General features: G+C 43.8%; 1 protein-coding gene across 2 annotated transcripts in view; it reads right to left on the minus strand.

The window, feature by feature from the left end:
* The window catches only part of ASXL2 (ASXL transcriptional regulator 2), a 115110-nt gene that overhangs the window by 3999 nt on the left and 91070 nt on the right, over window positions 1–20041 (minus strand). For both annotated transcript variants that reach the window (XM_051615839.1, XM_051615840.1), the window contains 6 exons: window positions 19688–19814; window positions 12585–12725; window positions 10998–11161; window positions 6400–6496; window positions 4330–4435; window positions 1907–2624 (listed from right to left, as the gene is read on the minus strand). In XM_051615839.1, the coding sequence (XP_051471799.1) occupies window positions 1907–2624; window positions 4330–4435; window positions 6400–6496; window positions 10998–11161; window positions 12585–12725; window positions 19688–19814 (1353 nt within the window). The remainder of the gene's footprint in view (window positions 1–1906; window positions 2625–4329; window positions 4436–6399; window positions 6497–10997; window positions 11162–12584; window positions 12726–19687; window positions 19815–20041) is intronic.

Raw genomic sequence — 20041 nt, forward strand, 5'->3', positions numbered from 1 at the left:
ACTTGAGACAAGTAACAAAAGACATGTATGATCTTTCAATGTATGTCTCACCTGTTTCAAGTCTGTTACAACCTTAGTAGCCCAGACAAAGCTCATCCCTTGCAGTTGCAGGCTAGTTTACTGTACACCATGACTCAAAATCCTATCCAACTCCCTCAGAAAAAACTGTAAAGTTCTTCCAGAACCAAATACATATCACCTCTTATTCTACATTTCACACTTTATTCATATGTAATTTATGTACATTTAAAGGTTTGGGTCAACATTCTGCCTGATTCTGCATTGCTCTTCTACCCCCGTGTATTTACACTTGTCTCCTCCCTGTCTTCTACAAAGCAATTATCATCTCTCTGCTGTGTATCTGTAGATAGAAAACCAGTATTTTAGTCCTTTCTTATAAGACAGGTTCTCCTCTCCCCTCATCATTCCAGTTTACTTTCTCCAAGTTTGTTCTTCTGAGCACATAAGTGATGGAACAGTGCACCGATGTCAGTGCTCCTGTCTCCAGTGCAAAGATTTAGGTGGGTGTATTTGAGGTTACACGTGGTTTCATGTCCCTGCAGGACCTCCTGGCCTCCCACTCATCTTCTGATTAACCACTTCATTGCTTCTTTCTTTATTGAGGAACGACATGTCTTTTACCTCACGGCGGAAAATATCTCAAGTTTATTACACTGGAAGGTCAATCATTCTTCCTGTATGGCATTCCAAATCACCTTTATTGATAGTTTTCCCCAATTTTCTGTCACAAACAAATCCTATTACTGCTTTCCTGCCTTTCTGCCATACTTATTAACATAGAACAATGAACCATTTGATTTTTTTTCTGTTTGTATACTTCCTGTTATAAAAGAATCTTAATAGGACATACAGAAATACAGTAATTAAGCAGTTTTCCATTTACAATTTTTGCCTGAGGCCCCACAGCAGGGAGTTGAATTTTAACCAAATCAAATTCTTCTAGGAAAAGCACAGGCTCTGTTTTACAGAAACAAAAATCTTCTATTCATACAGTCACATAATGACTGTAAACAGTTTTTCTGTGCTGGTTCATCCCTTTACTATCTCCTGTTGAGTGTAACATCACTGAAGAAAGAATCAGCGTTACCTGTACCCATGTGATCCTGTAATAATTTTCTGAAAGATTATAAAATGTCTGAATCGTGTGTTTATTACTTACCAGTGGGGCATTTCCTGGCAGTTTAGGTGTCTGTGTGTTCCTATGACCTGGATCTCAAATGCAAGAGCACAGCAGCGTTGTCCAGGCCAAAGTCTGGAACATTTTATTTCCCGCTCCCTTTCCATCTGCCTTATCCTAGTGGTGATTTGTTGCTTGTTTCCTGTGTAGGTTCTTGCTAAGACTCTGCAGCTAGAGGGCTTTTGGAATTGAGATGTTCCCTAAAATAGACTTTTCCTGCTACCTAGTCTGGCACTAGACTGCATTCAGCTGGTACAAATGATAATGGCATTATTCCTAGATGGTCTTTTTTTTAAACACAGGAAAAGACTTCAGTTTCTGGACATCATATAACCGAGGCAGCTGCTGATGGGATTCTTTCTGGAGCTGTTGCTGTGCAGCTGGGGACACTCACACATCTGCAGAGTTCTGTGCTCTCCTGGGCTACAATGTGCTTTGTTATTCTAGTCCTGTAGTTCCTCCCCAGCTCTCCCCAGTCTCCACCCTGCCCTGCAGTTCCTCCCCATTACACTTTGTCTTGGGCTTTTGCATCCTTGTCTGAGCTTCTGCCTGTGAGATCTTTTAACAGATGCATGTGTATGAGAGATACTTAACTGACCTTGATTAGCCGTAATTTACATGCATAACTAGAACTGACACAACATTTCTGTGAGAGCTGAACTGACCCAGGTGAGGCCACACTGGGCATCTGTTTCCATCTCTCCTTACCTTGAGGGGTGGTACCCGTGGCACTGGGGGCCCCGCAGCAGGAAAGGACTGTGGCTGGCTCCGAAATGCCTGGTGGTGCTGGCAGTTCTCCATGATGCGTGGCTTCTTCTCAGGAGTGCTCAGAGCTTCTTCGCCACTCTCTGACTTCCTCTTCTGGGCTTCAACACTGACTTCCATTTCTTCATTTACAGGGGACTTCTTTTCTGGTGTTTCTGGAGTCATCACTGGACTTCTCATGCTTGCTACTACTTCACCTGCTTCAGGACTCTTTGGTTTACTCAGGGCCAAAACTGAGGTACTGCCAGTCTCTTTCACTGGCACGGCCTTTGATGCAACATGCTTTCTCTCTTCTTCTGGCTTTTGACTAGCTGCAGTTTGTGGTTTCTCTTGAATGGATTCTCCTTGGACTCCCTCTGTTACCGGGAGGGAGCGTTCACCAGGTTTCACTGCACTCCCAGCCGGGGAAACCGAGGCCTCTGTAGGTTTGCCTGGTTTTGGCTGCATGTCCTCTCTTCTTTCCTCTCCTCCTTTTTTCATTGCTGGTGCTTCCTGGACTGCTTGTGCTTGAGACTCCGGTGGAGAAGTAACCTCCTCTTTGAGTGGTCCCAGAGGGGCTGGCGTGCGTTTTGGCTGTTCAGCTGCTGGATTTTCATTCTCTGTCTCACCAGGGCTGATGTTTGCTGTCAGTCTCTTGGACTCCTCAGGACTTAGTCCAGAACTGTCAATAAAACCAGAAGTTTATTTTGTAAAACACTCTTGCAAAGAGCACAGTATCCTTACAAAAACTGAGAGAGGATTTTCTACATATCACACCCTAAATAAATGTCTCACACTCCTAATTCTATGCCACGATCTTTGAAAACCTTCCATACCGTTAGTACTTCCACATGAAACAAAAATTAATAGCAAAGTTTACAGCCAACTAAATGAAACATGTGGAACACAGGTTAGATCTCATCTTCTACCCAGATGCCAATTTTCTAGCTTGCAAATCAAATTAATTTGGCCAACAGTAAATATTCCCTTTATTAGCCACCACAGACATATCTCTGTAGCACACAAACAACCCCACACAATTTGCATCTGACTTTAGCTCATATGGTGACATTTGTGGAAAGGGACACTGGTCAGTGTCCCGTCATTTTCTTCCAGAGGAACATGGCTAGGGCCAGAACTGCTGATGTACCCTTAGCTTGGACCTGATAGTGCTGCCTTTCTCCATCAACAAAAAAGCTGGGAGTATTTGCCTGCATTATTCATCCATCTTTATTTGAGAAAGAAACGAACAAGCTAGGAATCCTATTCCCACACTGACGTCTGATTTGAGATTAACTTCATCCACTCCTCTTAAAATACAAAATTTGGGTTTCTTCTACTTGACAAGCTCTTGGGAGCTAGAAAGAACTGAAGTCCTGCCATTGTGCATGTCACCTCCATGCTGTTCTGCTGTCCCCTGTCCCCCTGAAGCTTCAAGGATATGTCTGTCACCTTTTATCTTCCAGCACAGAGCTCCATTTGTGATTACATCCTGGTTTTCAACACCAAGAGAACTGCATAAGTTACCTGAGTGAAACTTTCTGCTAACACCACCAAATGACTCGGTTCTATGGCTGGTGTGTCCTTTATTCAGCACCACAGCCTGCCTGATGCACAGGCACACACACCAGCCTCCTTCTCACCCATGACAGCCCAGACTATCAGACCATGGAATAATAAAAATAGGGTTTGCAGTAATCCAAATGCTCTAGAGGGTTAAAACATCCTAGATGAATGGGAGGGAAACTTCCTGATAGTCCGAGGACAAGCATAAAAAACAACTGTCAAGATGCAGGACAAGAAATTCCTTATTAGTTATATACATCTGCTTGTTTTCAAGTTTTTTAGTTATCTGCACAGAAACCTCAAATCCTCCCATAGCCCAGAAGGATGGGAGAATCTTGAAGCAAAAAGAAACAGAATAAAGGACTTGCAGACTTCGGAGATTAACCACCCATGTGTCTGATTGAAGAGGTGGGGAAATACACAGGATTTTACATGACATGTTACTTACTGTGAGGTAGAGTGTGCTCAACCACCACATACCTGTGGATCTCCACAGTCCTGACACTAGAGGAACCCTAAGAGAGGAGCAGCTCAAAGTATCATAGTAAGGAGTGGGAAGTGTTAGGATGTAAAGTCTAAAGGACATCCTGAGGAAAATATCACTAAAGGTTAAGGCACTAAAACAGTGACAGCAAACACACAGCTTCTGACCTGGATGACTTGAGCATTTTTAGTCCTGGGGCAACCTGGTGAAGCTAGAGACCTTCCTCAGGTTTCAGGACTAATGACAAGTAATGTTTATTGATGGACAGCTACAAACGCAGCAACAGGTATGGCTGGACAGGCAATACAGGAGTGAGAAAGAGAGCTGAATGTCTTACCTCTGACCATAGTAGCTCTCAAAAAAATGTTCCTTCCACAGCTCCACCTTCTTTTCCTTTTCTATTTCTTGCCGTATTCTTAGCTGCATTTCTGGTGTAAACTCACCTGCAAAAGGCAATAAAGGCCATCTTAAAAAAAACCAAACAAATATAAAATGTGGATAAAATGAGTTAGGGTAACCACAGGAGACTTCAGGCTTGCAAATGAGAGTCACCTTCACTGTTGGTGCTACTGTGGCCCTGCGTGAGGTACTTCAGCATTTCTTCTGAGCTGTAGTGTTTCTCTGCTGCCTCCTTGAAATGGATGGGCAACAGCCTGACAGTCCCTGCTCCCTTCCCTGTCAGCCTCCACTCTGGCTGCCAATAGAATCATAGACGCTGTATATGAAGTAGTGCTTATTAAATGAATCCAAATCTGTACCCAAATACATATTGTATGTCTGCAGGTGCTGCCTAACTGCAGGAATCTGAGGGATGTGAAGATATTGGCCATGCTCCCTGTGCTCTCAGCAGTTTGCCATCTTTGTTGGTGCTGGTCTCTTCTCCCAAGGAACAAGCAATAGGACAAGAGAAAAGGGCCTCAAGTTGTGCCAGAGGAGGCTTATATTGGATATTCTGAGGATCCTCCTAAAGGTCTTTTCCAACAAACATTTCTATAATTCCATTATTGCCTATGCAGATGGCAATGCACTATGGCACCTCGAAGTGACAGTCTTGGACAGCTGTGGTGAAATGCAGGAACACAAAAGACTTCTTGCCCAATACAAATGACAGAAAACATTTCTGGCATTTTGAGGGGTCACTGATAAAGAAGGTAAAGAGGACATGTGCCTGGACAGGTCTCCACTTGTCACCAGTCTCCAGGCATGAATCGTGACTCCAAGCTTGACTCTCTAACAGCTATTCACCCATCTGGTTGTCCACTCATCTAGATCCTAATGTCCCAGCACAGACATGAGAATTGTGGGAGACAATTGATATAAAAAAAAAGTTATCAAAAAGTTACTTGGGTTGAGGTAAACAACACCCACTGTTCTCTCCTTGTTCATGAATTAGTAATTTTTAATGCTGTCAGGTTGTTCAGGCAGGATGTACCCTTGGTAAAACCATGCTGATGGCTTCAATCAACTTCACCTTCACATCCCAGAGATGTGCTCCAAGAAAGCAGAGTGGGTTGGATCTAGATGATCTTTGAGGTCCCTTCCAACCCTTACCTTTCTGTGATTCTATGAAAGCTGGCTCCATGACTTTCCCAGTGATGAAGGCTGACTGAGGCTGACCAGCCCTGCATTCTCTCAAGATAAGGTTGGCTGGGCCTGCGTATGTTAAATACTATTGCAAGTGACCCCAAACAGCATGTTATATGTAGTGTGTATATTCATACAGAATTGGATCCATTTAGTATGGAAAAGCCTCTTTACAGTCAGTCATCTGGGCATGAGTAAATTATATTCCCTACTTCTTCAAGTGAGTCACGCATGGCTGAGTTCTGTAGAGGAAATGGTTCCTGCTCTCAATGAGTGACCACTCATGATGTACTTTGATGGAATTAAGCACCTCTAAGTTCAAGATGCAAATGATCATTGAAGGTGTAGGAGTCCAATGGATTAGGAAATGTCTTCACATTATATAAAAAAATATGGCTCAAAGGACTGACCAGACTAACTGTGGCTAGATGAATTGTTCTGGGAATACAATTTACCTTCTCTTCTGAACTCAGCAGTGGTCTATATTTAGCAACCACACTTGAGAATAACAGCTCTACTGTCATTTCACCAAGATTTTAAACACATTTTTCCTTCTTTTCTCATCTCTTCCAGAAACTTGCTTGTTTTCCCACACGTTACATTCCAAAGAGAACTCCCTATTGCAGGCCCTTCGATGACCTTGAGTTTACATAGTTCCAGGCTTGCGTTTGCTCTCATGGGTTGTATGACTACAGCTGGCTTCACCTAGTAAGTCACTCCTGTGCTTCAACTTCTCCATTAAATATCTTTTACACATTCCCCAAATCGTTTGCTAGCTGAAAACCTTCTAGATGCTTTCCTTTGTTGTCTGGGTAAGTTTTACCTTCTGACAACCTCTCCTTCCAGCCTTGGGCAGCTGAAGTGAAAAACTCGTTGTTGAGTGCAGAACCACTCAGCTTCATCAAACCATCTGCCCCAACCTGCAACACATGACAAAGAAAACAGCATTAACAAGCTGGAAAGGCAACTGTCACATGTTGTCATGTGGAGTCTGAAAATAGAGCAAGAGGCTCAACACTGCCACAAATCTCACTGGAACCTTCCCTCAACACACTGAAGAGAAGAAACAGCAGCCCCTGCCTGGCCCTGCGCTGCCTGCTCCCCTGCCAGCGCTCGGTGGCACCACTGGCAGGGCCCGGCCCGGCGCAGCCTGAGCAGGGGGTGCAGGCTGGAAAGGCAGATTTTTAATAGCACAATCCTATTCTGCATTTATAGCTCCAAAGCTGCCTGAAGTAACTCCACTGTGGGACTGGGGTGCATCCGCATTTGTGCTTTGGGTGGGATCAGCAGAGTGCTTTTGGAGCGACTCTCCCAGCAGCAGGGCCCAGCCCTGCAGGGGGCTCGTCTGGCGGCAGCGGGGTGAAGCAGCTGAGGGTGGGCTGAGGGTGGCTCCAGGCACGCTCATGCTGCACCGCAGCTGCTGCGGAATGTAAATCCTCTGGGCCCCCTGCACTGGCTTCTGGGTTTGCTCCTGCTGCACCCCACTGCCTGCCAGAACGGGTCCAGGCAGGTGTGCCAAGCCTTATCCAAGACAAAGGCCAGACAGCCCTTTCAAATACTTTCAGCAACCTGCATCTCATGGATTAAAAAACCACAAACTAAATGGAAGTCTGAGATGCCAACTTGTCCAAGGGCTGGAGGTTCTGCATTTCTGCTCCAGCAATACAGGCTGCCCAGGGAGGTGGCTGAATCACCATCCCTGGAGGTGTTTAAAAGACCTTTAGATGTGACACTTAGGAATATGGTTTGGCACTGGACTTGGTAGAGTTACGTTATGGTTGGACTTGATGATTTTAAAGGTCTTTTCCAACCAGAACGAGTCTGTGATTTTTCAAGCTGTGATTAGCCAAGTCTGTTATCCAGGAGGCTGTGGTACATTTTCCAGAGATTTAGCCCAATTCTCTATAGTCCTGCTGCTGCTGCACAAACATACATCAGCAGGAGACTGTACAGCTGAGAAGGAGAAGCACAAGGAAACGGAACAGCACAGCCTTGGAAAAGCTTCTTCAGATGCTCCTTCTTTCTCTGCAAAATGAATCCACAGAATCACCTGAACTACTGTCCAAAGCAACAGCTCTGCTGTCTTCAGGGCAACATAAAAGAAGCGCATGAAGGAAAAGCAAGGAATAAAAGGTATTATATACAAGTAATTTTGAAATTTATATAATCATGACCATGGATGCTTCAGGAAAAACGAGGACAAATTAAGCTGGAAACCCATTCTGTCTTCAAAAAATGGTTAACAAAATAGGGCAGTTGACCTACTGAGTAGGACATAAACAAGAAAGCATGAGGCTAAGACTTGAACATAGGATGGCAGGAAATTATAACCAGGGTAATAAAACATAGATGAGGTTTTCTTCTGCTCTTTATCCCATGGAAGGAAACATGGAATTTCTCTACCAGAAATACAAAAATACTTGTATCATTAAGTAAGTCACAAACACTTGCAGTGGGCAAAACCTGATCTGCCTCCATTTCTTGCATAAATAATAAATCAGAAGAAACAAGTAAAATCCAACTGTTCAAATGCAGGATACACCTGATTACACTGGGAGATCTGTGCAGCAAACCTTCAGGGGTGCAGGATTTGATGAAGGGAAACACTGCTTTTCCTGAGGCAGCATCTCTCACGGAGGTAATGAAAATTATGGAGGTGACTTAACAGAATGTCTTTTAGGTAAGGTTTAGTTAAGAGATTTTTAAGTTAGAAGAAGCCATTATAGGGATTTACAAAAGCAGAGATTTATTTCCAGATCGCTATTGATTGACCACAGGGAGCAGAATTCACAACTGTCCTCAACCGCACACATGGTGTTGCCTGTTCCTTGTGCTGGGGGACAGACACCCACTGCAGGGCCGATGGTCGTGCCTCCCAGCACCTGCTCCTACAGCAGAGGAGCTGTGACAGCTCAGAATGAGTCATGGTCAAGCAAAACACAACAGATAAATGACCTTTCACAACTGGCATGTCCAATGCCTTCACCTCTTCTCCTGTTTACTAAAGCAAAGCCTAACATTTTTTAAAGCACGCATCACTACTTGATGTGGTGGGCTGCTCTAGAAGATTTACTACAGCAAAATGTAAAATGTAAAATTTGTCCTCTCTGGAGCCAAGCAGTATTATTTGCTTGGTCAAAATTTGTTCTCAGTCAAATTCCAATTCAATCTAGGGACAATTAAAAGTCAGGACAGAAATGTCTTGCCATCTGCTGTCAGGTTCTTGCCAGTAAACTCCAGCTGCAAACTCCGTCACGTCATATTTTGACACATACCTAATTTTTACAAAGGCCACAGGACTTATAAAACAATTCCTTCAAATATTTATTGGATCAACCTTGGACTAACAAGTCCCTGGTGAATGCCGATTGAAGAACAGAATTTATGAGACAACACAAAATGTTAGAACTCCTCCTAACTCCGAATGAGCACTATCTCTTCAGCAAGGCATCCTCTGTAAAGCAGAGCACAGTGCTGCTGCCAGACCCATGCGCATTATTAACATGGTGTGAGAACGAAAAGAGCAGCAGAGCTGGGCAGAGGGCTGTAACTTCACTGAACGTGGATGGCTGTGCTCTAAAGTGTGCCTAGGCTGGTGTCCTTTCAAAGTTTGCAGCAACTGAGTCAACAGAGCATATGGAGGTGAGGACTTGGTTCACCTCATCCTGAAGCAGGCACCTGCATTTGATCACAGGCTCTTGATTGTGCCAAATGGCTTTGCAGAAGAAGCCCAGAGTAGCTGAGACGTGGCCTCCTGGGAGGTGACTGTGGTGTGTGAATACAGGTGTCTAGTTCTTACCTGAACTTTCCCATGAGCACATAGAAAAGTCTCAGCAAGGGACATGCTGATCTGAGACAGGACATACAGAAGTTTTCCATCTGAAGTGGCATCTTGAAGCCAGCTTTGATAGCTAAAGAACATTTAAAATGGCTCTAAGCACATATGTTAAGGTATCTGAATTAACGCCCCTACAACTGAAGTGCAACATAGTGCAGAATCCTGCTGTGCCTGACGCTCCCAGCCAGTCGGGGTAGGAAAGATAGAGACAAACATAACATGGGAAGAAGGTAAAAGGATGGAAGCATCCTTGTTCTAGCTACAACTTTTCTGGTATTGAGCATAAACAGATTGAACTTCACTTCCTCAATTCCTTGTTTTGTCCTCCTTTTACATGTAAGTGCAACATTTGTTCTTCTCTCGTCTCTTGGAATCATCCCTGCCCTCCACAAGCTTCGGAAGGGAATTGCTGTATTGCTGAGATTGCTTCAGGCAGTTTTTTATGTACCCCTGAAATTCATCACATCTTGCTGAGCTGAAAGTAACTGTCTTATCAAAAGATTCTCTTAGCTGTTTTCTCAGTCACAGAATCACAGAATCGTTCTGGTTGGAAAAGACCTTTAACATCATTGAGATCAACCATAACCTAACCCTACCAACCATTAACCTAACTCTACCAAGTCCAGTGCTTAAACCATGTTCCTGAACACCACATCTATATATCTCAAACACCTCCAGGGATGGTGATTCAGCCACCTTCACAGAATCACAGAATCCTTCTGAAGGATATAGCAAAGGCTGAGTCCTTACCCCCTTGTCACTAATGTTAACTGCTCCAGTTATCACGTACCAACTGGTTAGTGAAGAGCTCAGTGAAACCTTCACTATTTCTTCTGTGCCACTCCCACAGCAAATGAATCCATTCCTCCCCCCTGAGTACTTCTCTGCTTTATCACATTCCTCTCTTCACACACACCAGGACTTAAAATAATCCACAAAAGTAAACTGCCTTCAAGGTGACTCACACTGCCTCCTCACTGCCTTTAGACTAGTGCGTGTTTCAGGTCAGGACACAAGTTATTCGAGCAGGTCAAGTCTACTCTGCAATCTGGACAGTGTGAACTTGGCAATAAAAAACTCATTCCAATTCCACTTTACCAAACTAACAATTTGAAACAGTAACACAAGGTAATGAGAAATTACAATGGTGAAATTAAATGGCTGCATCTGCTTAGCTGCTCTGTGGGAAGGCATCAGGCTTAAAGGCTGCAGGGTTAATTCTGAACTGAAGAGTTTGTGAGAAGGCAGGAGAGAGGAAGATGCTAAAACTGCTGCACTTCCATTGCTCTCAGCCTTCTTCAATTCCAATGTAACAGAAACACTGCTATGACTCCAGCTGGGCATATGGAGCTGATTAAACAGAATTAAGCCAGTGGTTTATCAAACCTGAATTCTTTCCTTCTGGTAGCAACAAATACCCAAACCAGTAATTGAAAAAAATTCCAACCTCTTTTACACTGTGCACAGAAGAAAAAGTCTATCCCATTAGACATAAACACAGTATTTGGATGTCTATTCTGAATTACTTCTGGAGATGGTCCCTAAGAGCCCTTCTTCTCCTCACCACAGAAACGATGACCTACCTGCCTGTCCACCTCGGGCAGCAGCAGCAGCAAGCGCTGCTGACACTCTGTGGGCAGAACAGAGAACGTGTGCTTGTTGATCAGTGCCCGCAGGTTCGTGTTCACCAGGATGGAGTCGGGAGTTTCCACATCAATTTCAGCACACTTCGTTCTCTTCAGCTGTCCTGCAAGGATCCACAAAGACATAAATAGTATCTTACCCATGGGAAGATTAAAGGCTCCTTTGGAGCTCACCGTACCTGAGATGTCATCTTGGTAATCCATTTCAAACCTTGACTTGAAAGATACATTTTGCCTTTGCACATACAGTTAAAAAAACACGTGGGAGGTCCTTTCCAGCACAGGAAATTTCCACTTCTAATACATCTGTAGCCTGCATCAGTTCACCTAACTTCTGTAGGAATCCTGGCTATCTGGGGACTGGCAAGGAGTCTTTTTCAGGAGGGCTTCTAGAACTGCTTTTAGCCACATCAATTTTCTATTTTAGAGCCTGTAGTTAAGGTCAGTTTGTTCCCTGGGATTTCTTCTTGGTCTTCCCTACTTTGCTCTCAGCAAAAGCATTTCAGAGAAATTAATCAGTTCATTGTGCTTGCACAGAAACCACAACACCACAACAACACAGTGAAAAGGAGTAACTATTCCCTTTCTGGGTTTGAAAGCCAGCAAGTCCAGCATCAACCCTTATGCCACAGCCAGCTTCATGTATGTGTTGTAATTCAGAGATTAATGAAGAAAGCGTTTGTACTGTGTACTCTGTTTCCTTTGGATTCATCCACTGCAAAATATCATGTGTTTCAAAGCTTAGGTTAAAAGGGCATTATTAGCAATGTGTGTAACATTAAGACAGACTCTGCTCCCCCGGACTTCAGGGGTGACAGCAGTTATTTTAAAGGTCAGAGTACCTAACAAAATAAATGCCATAGAGGCTTGTTCCATTAGGAGAAGTTTGCTCTATTACAAGTAATTCAGAAAATGGCTCTGCAGGTTTATAATCTATTTCAGTTGCAGAATTTCCTAATAAAAGGACAAATGAAACATGCCCTGAAAAGTGCCTGTTTTCATCACTGATAAAGGAAACCTAGGATGACTAGCACAGATAGAGACCTCAGCGTATCCTTAGGTTCATCCAGGTTAATTCCATCATTGGTATATGTAAAATAAATCACAAAAGGTCATGGGGGCTGAGTAAGACCTAACCTCAGTGAACGGAAAGGAAGCCAAATAACAGTGGGGTCTGAAGTGTCAAGATCTGGGAAGGAATATCTTTTTAATGTTATCAAAGTGTCATAAGATCATTAAAAAGCTTGCTAAGTAATGCGAGTCCTTTTTTGCTTCTCAAACAACTAGCTGCAAATTCACAGGTAGAAACCCTGGATGATATGAAATGAGAAAGGGCTTATTTGCATAAGTAAGGTTTGAATTATTTATCCTAATTCACACAGCATACTAGCAGTGCCTTCCAGAGTTGTCAAGAAGTCACTTTAGCAATAGAATTAATTACACATTTTACTCAATTTTGCTATTTCTGTCTTTTGTTCTGTCATCAGAACAACCAAATCTCTGTAAGGAGAAAAAGAAATATCTTACTTGCATGGAGCCTGTCAGATCTCTGGAATGGTTTCTTCCCCAACCCTGGCAAGGAGTTCTCAAGCTTAACAGAGGGAGAGGAACTGGAGGTGGAGTTCTGAGGGCTGCTTGACTGTCCATCTGACTGCTTTCCTTCCCAAGCTGCACAGGAAATTGAAACATTTAAACACAAAGAAATATTACATGAGACATCTGTTTGGACTGAAATAAAGATTGCATACCCTAATCCCAGCAGCTCTGGGACAAGCATTTCTAGAAGACTTATATTCCTTTATTCTTGCAGCACTTACTTCCCAACAGGCTAAATGTAGAAGACCCCTTTGCTGCTGTCAGACAAAACAAAGGGATAGCCAGCCATTCCATGTATGGTCTGAGTTTATTTCCCACTTAGTCCCATCCTATTTCCCGTCTATGTTCAATCCAATCATGTTCTTGTTAAAACTTCCTTTAAGAGGCAGGTTTAGTTTCTGTCAGAGTTCACTGACAGGAAAAAATGTCTTCATACCTTAAGCATACTTCCCAGATTTTTACCTAGTATTGTAGTTTTTGTTCCCTTAGACCACCCTCAGTAACTCCTCCTCCTCTTTCAAATACTCCAGAGATATTTTCATGTCCTCCTCCAAAGTCACTACTTCACCAAACCAGACAGATTTCACCACCACGATTTTCCGTACAAACCACTGCCACCCACATTCTCTTTTGTACAGCACAATGTTTTCTGCCAGTGGGAAGAGCTTCTTCACTAGATTCTCCCTGCCTCCCCTTCCCTCCTCTTACGTGAGATGAATTAAGAACATGAGCTGGTCTTGCCTCTGCTTTCTTTAGGTTCATGAGTAACTAAAGGTACTCACTCAAGTATGGAAAGATACAGAAGCCCCATACCTCAACAGAGAAACTCCACAATATGCATGATTAAGTCACAAGCTAAACCAAAGCTGGCTCTGATTAATGATTTGCAGTAATCGATGCCTTCACGCAGTCTGTGCCAGCTTTGTTCCCCATCTGCCTGGTTCCTTTCCCTTTCCTTCTCTTCCTTACACTAGCTGTTCCAGTTTTGACTAAATACATCCCTGAAATTGTGGCATCAGTATGCTGCTTTCTATCAGAACACTGTTCTCTCTCCACTTGTGTGCTTCATTTACTTCTCCATCTCAATATATCCCCCACTGTCCCAGCTGTGAGCTATCCTATGTACTATCACATAGACAGGAGGGGAAAAAAGGACTCTGTGGATGCTGATGAAAAACATACAACCATCACTCACACCACAGTAACATTCAAAGGTTTTTACAGGAATCAATGTTGAGTCTAACTGGGGGCTGCATAAACACCCTGTTCCTACCCTAAGTAGGTTGAATAAGGCCAGAGCAAAAGCCGAAGAAGGCAGCTTTCCTGAGACCACATGTGAAATGAGCTCAAACGTTAATTTCCTTCTGTCCCTCACAGTCTTCAAGGTAGGCACATTTCTGAGCACACAAAGGAGATAATGATAACCAGAAGCAGTCGGCAAGGATTTACCATGGGTAAGTCATGCCTGACCAGCCTGATTGCCTTCTGTGACCTAATCACTGGAGTTGTGGATGAGGGAAGCAAGGTGGATGCCCTTTACCTTCACTTCAGGAAAGCATGTGACATTATGTACCACAACACTGTGTGTGAGCTGGGACATTACGGTCTGGATAGGAGAGAACCAGAGGGGTAAGCAGCAGGTGAGGTGGGCAGGCTTGGGGAGTCACACCATATACTCTGCCTGGAGGCTGGTAATTACCAGTGGTTCAGGGCACTGGTCCTGGTCCATGTTTTTATTTGGGAGAAGCAATGGAGCACTTGCTAAGGCCAAATTTGCACTCTGCTCGAGGGCTGAGCTGCGACCAGCTGGCCAAGCCAGGCTAGAGGGAAGGCCAGCTGGGACCTCACAAGGACAAATGTCAAGTCCTGAGCCAGGCAGGCAGAGCCCTTCCCTTGTAGCAATACAGGCTGAGGGCAGTGCTGCTGGAGGGGACAAGGGGGTCCTGGCAGACATGAGCTGAACTTGTGCCCCAGCACAACAGGCCAATAGCACCCTGGGTTGTAGGACCACAGCCAGCATATCAATGGAAGTGATTATCCTCCCTGGCTAAGCACTCACTGGATCACACCTGAATTCCATGTCTTGTCCCAGGGCCTCTAACAGAAGCAAGACATCAAAAACCAGGAGCAAGCCTCGGTGATGATAAGGGGGTTGCAGTGCTTGCCCTGTGAGGACATGCTGAGGGACAGGGGCATCTTTGGGCTGGAGAGGAAAAAAGGTTGAGGGACACCTGGAAGTTGCCATGCTGTTCCTACCAGGAGGTCATGAGGAAGATGGAGCCAGGCTTGTCACAGTGATGCAAGGCAGGAGGCCAAGAATAAACAGGCAGGATATAAGAAAAAAAAAAAAAAACTCCATGAAGACAGTCTGCAGAAAGCACAGAAAGGTTGTGCCACCTCTACCCTTGGAGGTTTTCCAAGATCTGACAGGCCAGAGCCCTGAGCAACCTGGTGGAAACAAGCTGCCCCTGCTCTGAGCTGTAGGTAGGACTGGAGACCTCCGTGAGGTCCCTACCAACATGAATGGTCCTAAATTTCAAACTTATTTTCAGAGTAGCACTATAAAGACTGGCAAAGTCAATGCACACAATAGCTTGCAGCTGTGATGGAGCAGCAAAATATGAGGGAGTCAGAGTTAAAAAAAACAGTAACAAAAATTAATTAGAGATGCTGGAAGAAAATAGTTCACCCATGATTAAAGTGGATGTGGCAGTAGTTCAGGAAGTGTGAAACCAAAATAAGGAGAGGAACTTATAACGCTGTGACCTCCTGCTCCAGAGGCCTGATAGGCCGTGCCTGGGAAGGGTGAGGCAGCAGGACTCCAGCATATGACTCTGGCCATGCTCAGGAAAGGCAAAAGCCTCATTAGAATCACAAAAATAAAGACACCAAACGATACCTGAAGTACTCTAACATGAGTTTGGATTACTGTTTCCATTAGTCTATTTTAATAATTACTCTATGTTAACTAACAATCTTACAAAACATCCTACCTGTTTCAGTCCCTGTTGGGTTTCTCCTGTTCCTACTTCCCTAAGGGAAGCTGCAGTTCCTCCTGGGACAGGGAGCTCAGGAGATGGGGTCCTCCAGGAATATCTCCCTGTTGTGCTAATGAACCATTGAGGTTTAATCCCAGATAGCAGAGAAAGTGCAAAAGGCTTTTCAACTATCATTCTGTGCTTAAGACTTCATACACTCAGCACTGCATTTTCTTAATACTGCCAGGGGAAATGTGTAACTTTCTCCTGGATTAATTTTGGCTTCCTTCTCCTGCCACACCAGCCAAGGTGCAAAGGACACAAGCACAGCTCAGGACTGAATTTCAAACAAGTGAGATGATATTAACCTTTTTCCCCTTAACCTTTTTGAAAGGCTCTGAACTACAAAGCTGCTTGGAAACAACAGGCAACCACATTGACTGTTAAACACTTACTCTGCCATTAAATGATACATGACACACAGCTGACCAATATGCCCGTTCCTTTCAGTTGGATATACCTTCATAGCCGCACCCTGGCCTATGTCTGAACAGATGTTACAAGAAACATTCCAGCAGTATGTAACCAGCAAGCCAGGACAGATTGGTCTAGTTTTGGTTTGGATTTGTTAAGAGCTATTTGGAAAGGGAAAATAAACAAACACACTAGAACACAGAAGGAATTTTATACTAAAGAAGATCAGCGTAAGATGAGCAAACATCTCCAAGTGTGTGAAAGATGGTAGGAGAAAAAAAAAATCAAATAACCCATTTGTCCATGATGGACAGCAAAGGAAACCTTGGATTTAAACCCAAGGAAGCAAGAAAAGGTTCCAATTGGAGACAAAGAAACACATTTTAAGGATAAAGGTAACAAAACAGGAAGAGCAGGACTTGCTGGGAGTTTTTTGGTCTTTGCATCAATGGCATCTCTCAGAATAGACTGAATCACAGACTCACAGAATGTTTTGAGTTGGAAGGGACCTTACAAATCACCTAGTCCCACCCCCTGCCATAAGCAGGAATGCCTCCCACTAGATCACGTTGCTCAGAGCCCCATCGAACCTGGCCTTGAACACTTCCAGCGATGAGGCTTCCACAACTTTCCTGAGCAACCTGTTCCAGTGTTTTACCAGCCTCACGCTAAAGAATTTCTTCCTAATGCCTAATATAAACCTCCCCTCTTCCAGTTTTAATCCATCAGGAATGCATCACAGATCCTGCCCTGAGGAAGGGACGTGGACTAGACGAGTGCTCAAGGGTGCTCCTAGCCCTAGTTTCTGATGGCTCCATGAAATGTCTTTACATGACCAGGGCATTTCAGCTAAACATTCACATAATTACACCAGTGATACCCAAGAGCAAAATGTTTTTCATTATAATATTGTCTTATTGCTGTTGTATAATCCTCTCCAGCTCCTTCTACACCCATGAACAGAATGGTGACATCGGGCCTTCCCCCAGCCTAAGAACAACAGGCACAAACTGGCCGTCTCTACATTCTTATGCTTCCTGCTTCTCCCAGGCAGGGCTGGACACGTTCAAAGTGCCTGCAGGGAATGATGTTTGGCCTGTGCTGAACACCAAGCTGTGCCAAGGATTGCCAAGGACACTGCTAGCTTGTCCTGAGCCAAAGCTGTGTCAGGGAATTGAGCAGAATGGATTGACTGAGTTCCAGTTCCTGTGCCCAGTGCTTTGGCAGTGATCAGTTAATCAGAGATGCAGATTCTCTCTCTCCACGTGCAGTTGTTTCATGTTCTAAGCACAGGCTTGGTGGTTGAAGGACTGACTGTTCAGAAGGGAAAGGGGTTGTGGGAATGAAAGTAGATGCCATAAGCAGAAAGAAGGCACATCTTCGCTCTGTGAGGTAGCAGTTTGGTATTACCCATGTTATCAGGCTTTACCAAGAAGTCATTTTTAAGAAGACTGAAAACAGCTTAGGATTTGGGGTTGGAGATGTAATTTGGTGGTCTGATTGCTTTCTCTCCCGCTTTTTAGGCAAGCTTCATGACTGCCAGTCTCAGCCACTCCATCTGCCAGAGAAAACCCAACTGAAGTTGTTCGGTGTCAGCGTTCTTGCTGTGCCTTTCTCAACAGCTACATTTTCATTACCATCATCTTTCTGAGATGAATCAGGACCAGTCAAGTAAATCAAGGGTGAAGGATGGAAAAAGAGAGTCATTATTGAGTAGGAGGGAATTTCCATCTTGTAGAAGTGCCTGAATTTGACAGACAGCACAGCATTACACCCATGATAATTAGTGTAACAGATGGGTATATAAGCAGGGACTTCAGAAATACAGATTAAACAGGGACTGTGTATGTGTTGCAGAAGATGGTGAAGCAGGATCAGAATCAGCAGGTCTGTGAAGAAGAGGAGATCACTGCTTTTTGGAAAAGATCTGAGCCTCAAAACATCAGCCCTCTTCTCTGCTGATCCTGCTCCTGCCTCTCCATGCTCCATTACCACATAAACTGATCCTGTGTACCTAGATTCTCTTTATTTTTTAGGTCCCAACACTCCTCCTCCCCATTTCAGCTGCAGGACTTAATGAACAGCTGAGTGATAAAAGATACAATTCACTGCACAAAAACAGTACTTCCCTGACCTTATATACATAGTGTTGGGTCCTAAAATGGAAAATGATAACTCAGGAAAGAGACTCAGAATCCCAGCAGTTCTAGAAAAATGCCTGCTCATGGCAGGGTCAAAAAAACCAAACTGAATGCTACCAACTGTTAAGGAAAGAGGAACAAAATACAGATTAGCTAAATGATGCTCTACAAATTCAGGGTGCTTCTCATACCCTGAATACTGTGTACAGATTTCATTCTCTATTGCACAAAGCATACAGCTTTCTATATGATGCAGTAGGACTCTTCAGATTGAGAAAGAAATGTCTCCACAAATCATGCATGAGTGGGCAAGAAGCTGTGGAATAAACAAGTGTTGTTCATAATTAGAAGGAATCAAAGAAAGGTACAAGGAGAGTGGCTCAGAACAAACAAAACTGAGTGTTTTTTACAGGGTGGTGTTTTCCACAAGGCATTTACATTCCCACCCCCCAACTCAGGCAAATCCATCGAAGAAAATCCCACCAAGACATCTCCTCTTTCACAACATGATTAATTCTGGGAGAGCACCACTTACAATTACCTTGCTTTTACACACTTCTCAATGCATCAGCAGTGTTGGACAGAGGTGACCAGGCCAAATGTGTTTGATTTTATTTGATACACCCACTGTTCTGATTTCTGCCGTAATCCCGAGCAACAAATTGGTGCTCGGTGGTCTGGGAGATGGTACAGAGCCACTACTGGTAATGGTTACAGATAACTCGACAAATTGTGGATTGACAAAATGATGACAGTGTTAGTCTACGAAGTCATTTACTTGTACAACATGAAAATCGATCTATACAAACACAGGGGCATTTCTTGCATCTAGAAGAAGACAATTTGAGTCATGATACATAAGCAGGAGCTTGTAATGGAAATCAGTTACACTGCAAAGAATTTAGAGAAAACTAGGTAGAAGTTAACTACCAAGAATTTCTGGTAACTGGTGAAATGCTGCTGCTGGTAAGGGAGCTAATGCATTGTTGAATGAACAAGAGAAGCACAGTGGTCTCATTAGTTTCCAGTGTAAATGCTGGAAACCACCTGGGGAGCTTTCGGATAAGAACACAAATCTTTGGAATAAGACATGAAAGAATGAGAAGCCATTTTGGAAAGAAATAAATACAAAAAGAAGTACCTCCCAGTTTGCCCAGCCTTGAGAAGTACCCGATCACAGTGTACAGGCAACGACATAGGAAGACAACATTTGTCACAGAAAGCAGCTTTTAAACTGGACAATGGCACAGTAAGATCTATTCTTAACTGATTGCACTCTTAGTAAAATCAAAGCCCGGCAACTAGAAGCTAGACTATTTCAGAAACAAAAATAATGCCATATGGAAAGAGCACTTTCTTCTCTCATCCCCTAAGAACAAGGAAAGGCAAGTTAGAGAGGCACACGAGTAGAAAAGCCCATCAGAGTGTCGCTGCCACGTACCAGGTTTAGCGGGCGCGGGGTCACTGGCTGCCTTGACGGCCTTCAGAAGGACGTGCTGGTTAGAGGACACGGGCATTCCTGCTCTGCATTGCTGCTGCTGCTGCTTCTGCTGCTGCTGTTTCAAGGCCTAGGGAAGAGGACAGAAGGATGTGACCAAAAGAGAAATCCAAAATATTCTTAGAAATCATTAGCTCACAGTACAAACCACTTGTTTTACAGCAACCAACAGTTCGATTCTGAGTCTAAGTCAGAAGTTCAGAATGACTTTGGAAAGACATTCTGTTAGCATGGGACACTGATACTGTCTATTTAGCACTGCTACAAGTAGATAGATTTCCCACCTCTGCATCTACA

Source organism: Apus apus, chromosome 3 (genome assembly GCF_020740795.1).
Source record: "Apus apus isolate bApuApu2 chromosome 3, bApuApu2.pri.cur, whole genome shotgun sequence".
Classification (NCBI taxonomy): domain Eukaryota; kingdom Metazoa; phylum Chordata; class Aves; order Apodiformes; family Apodidae; genus Apus; species Apus apus.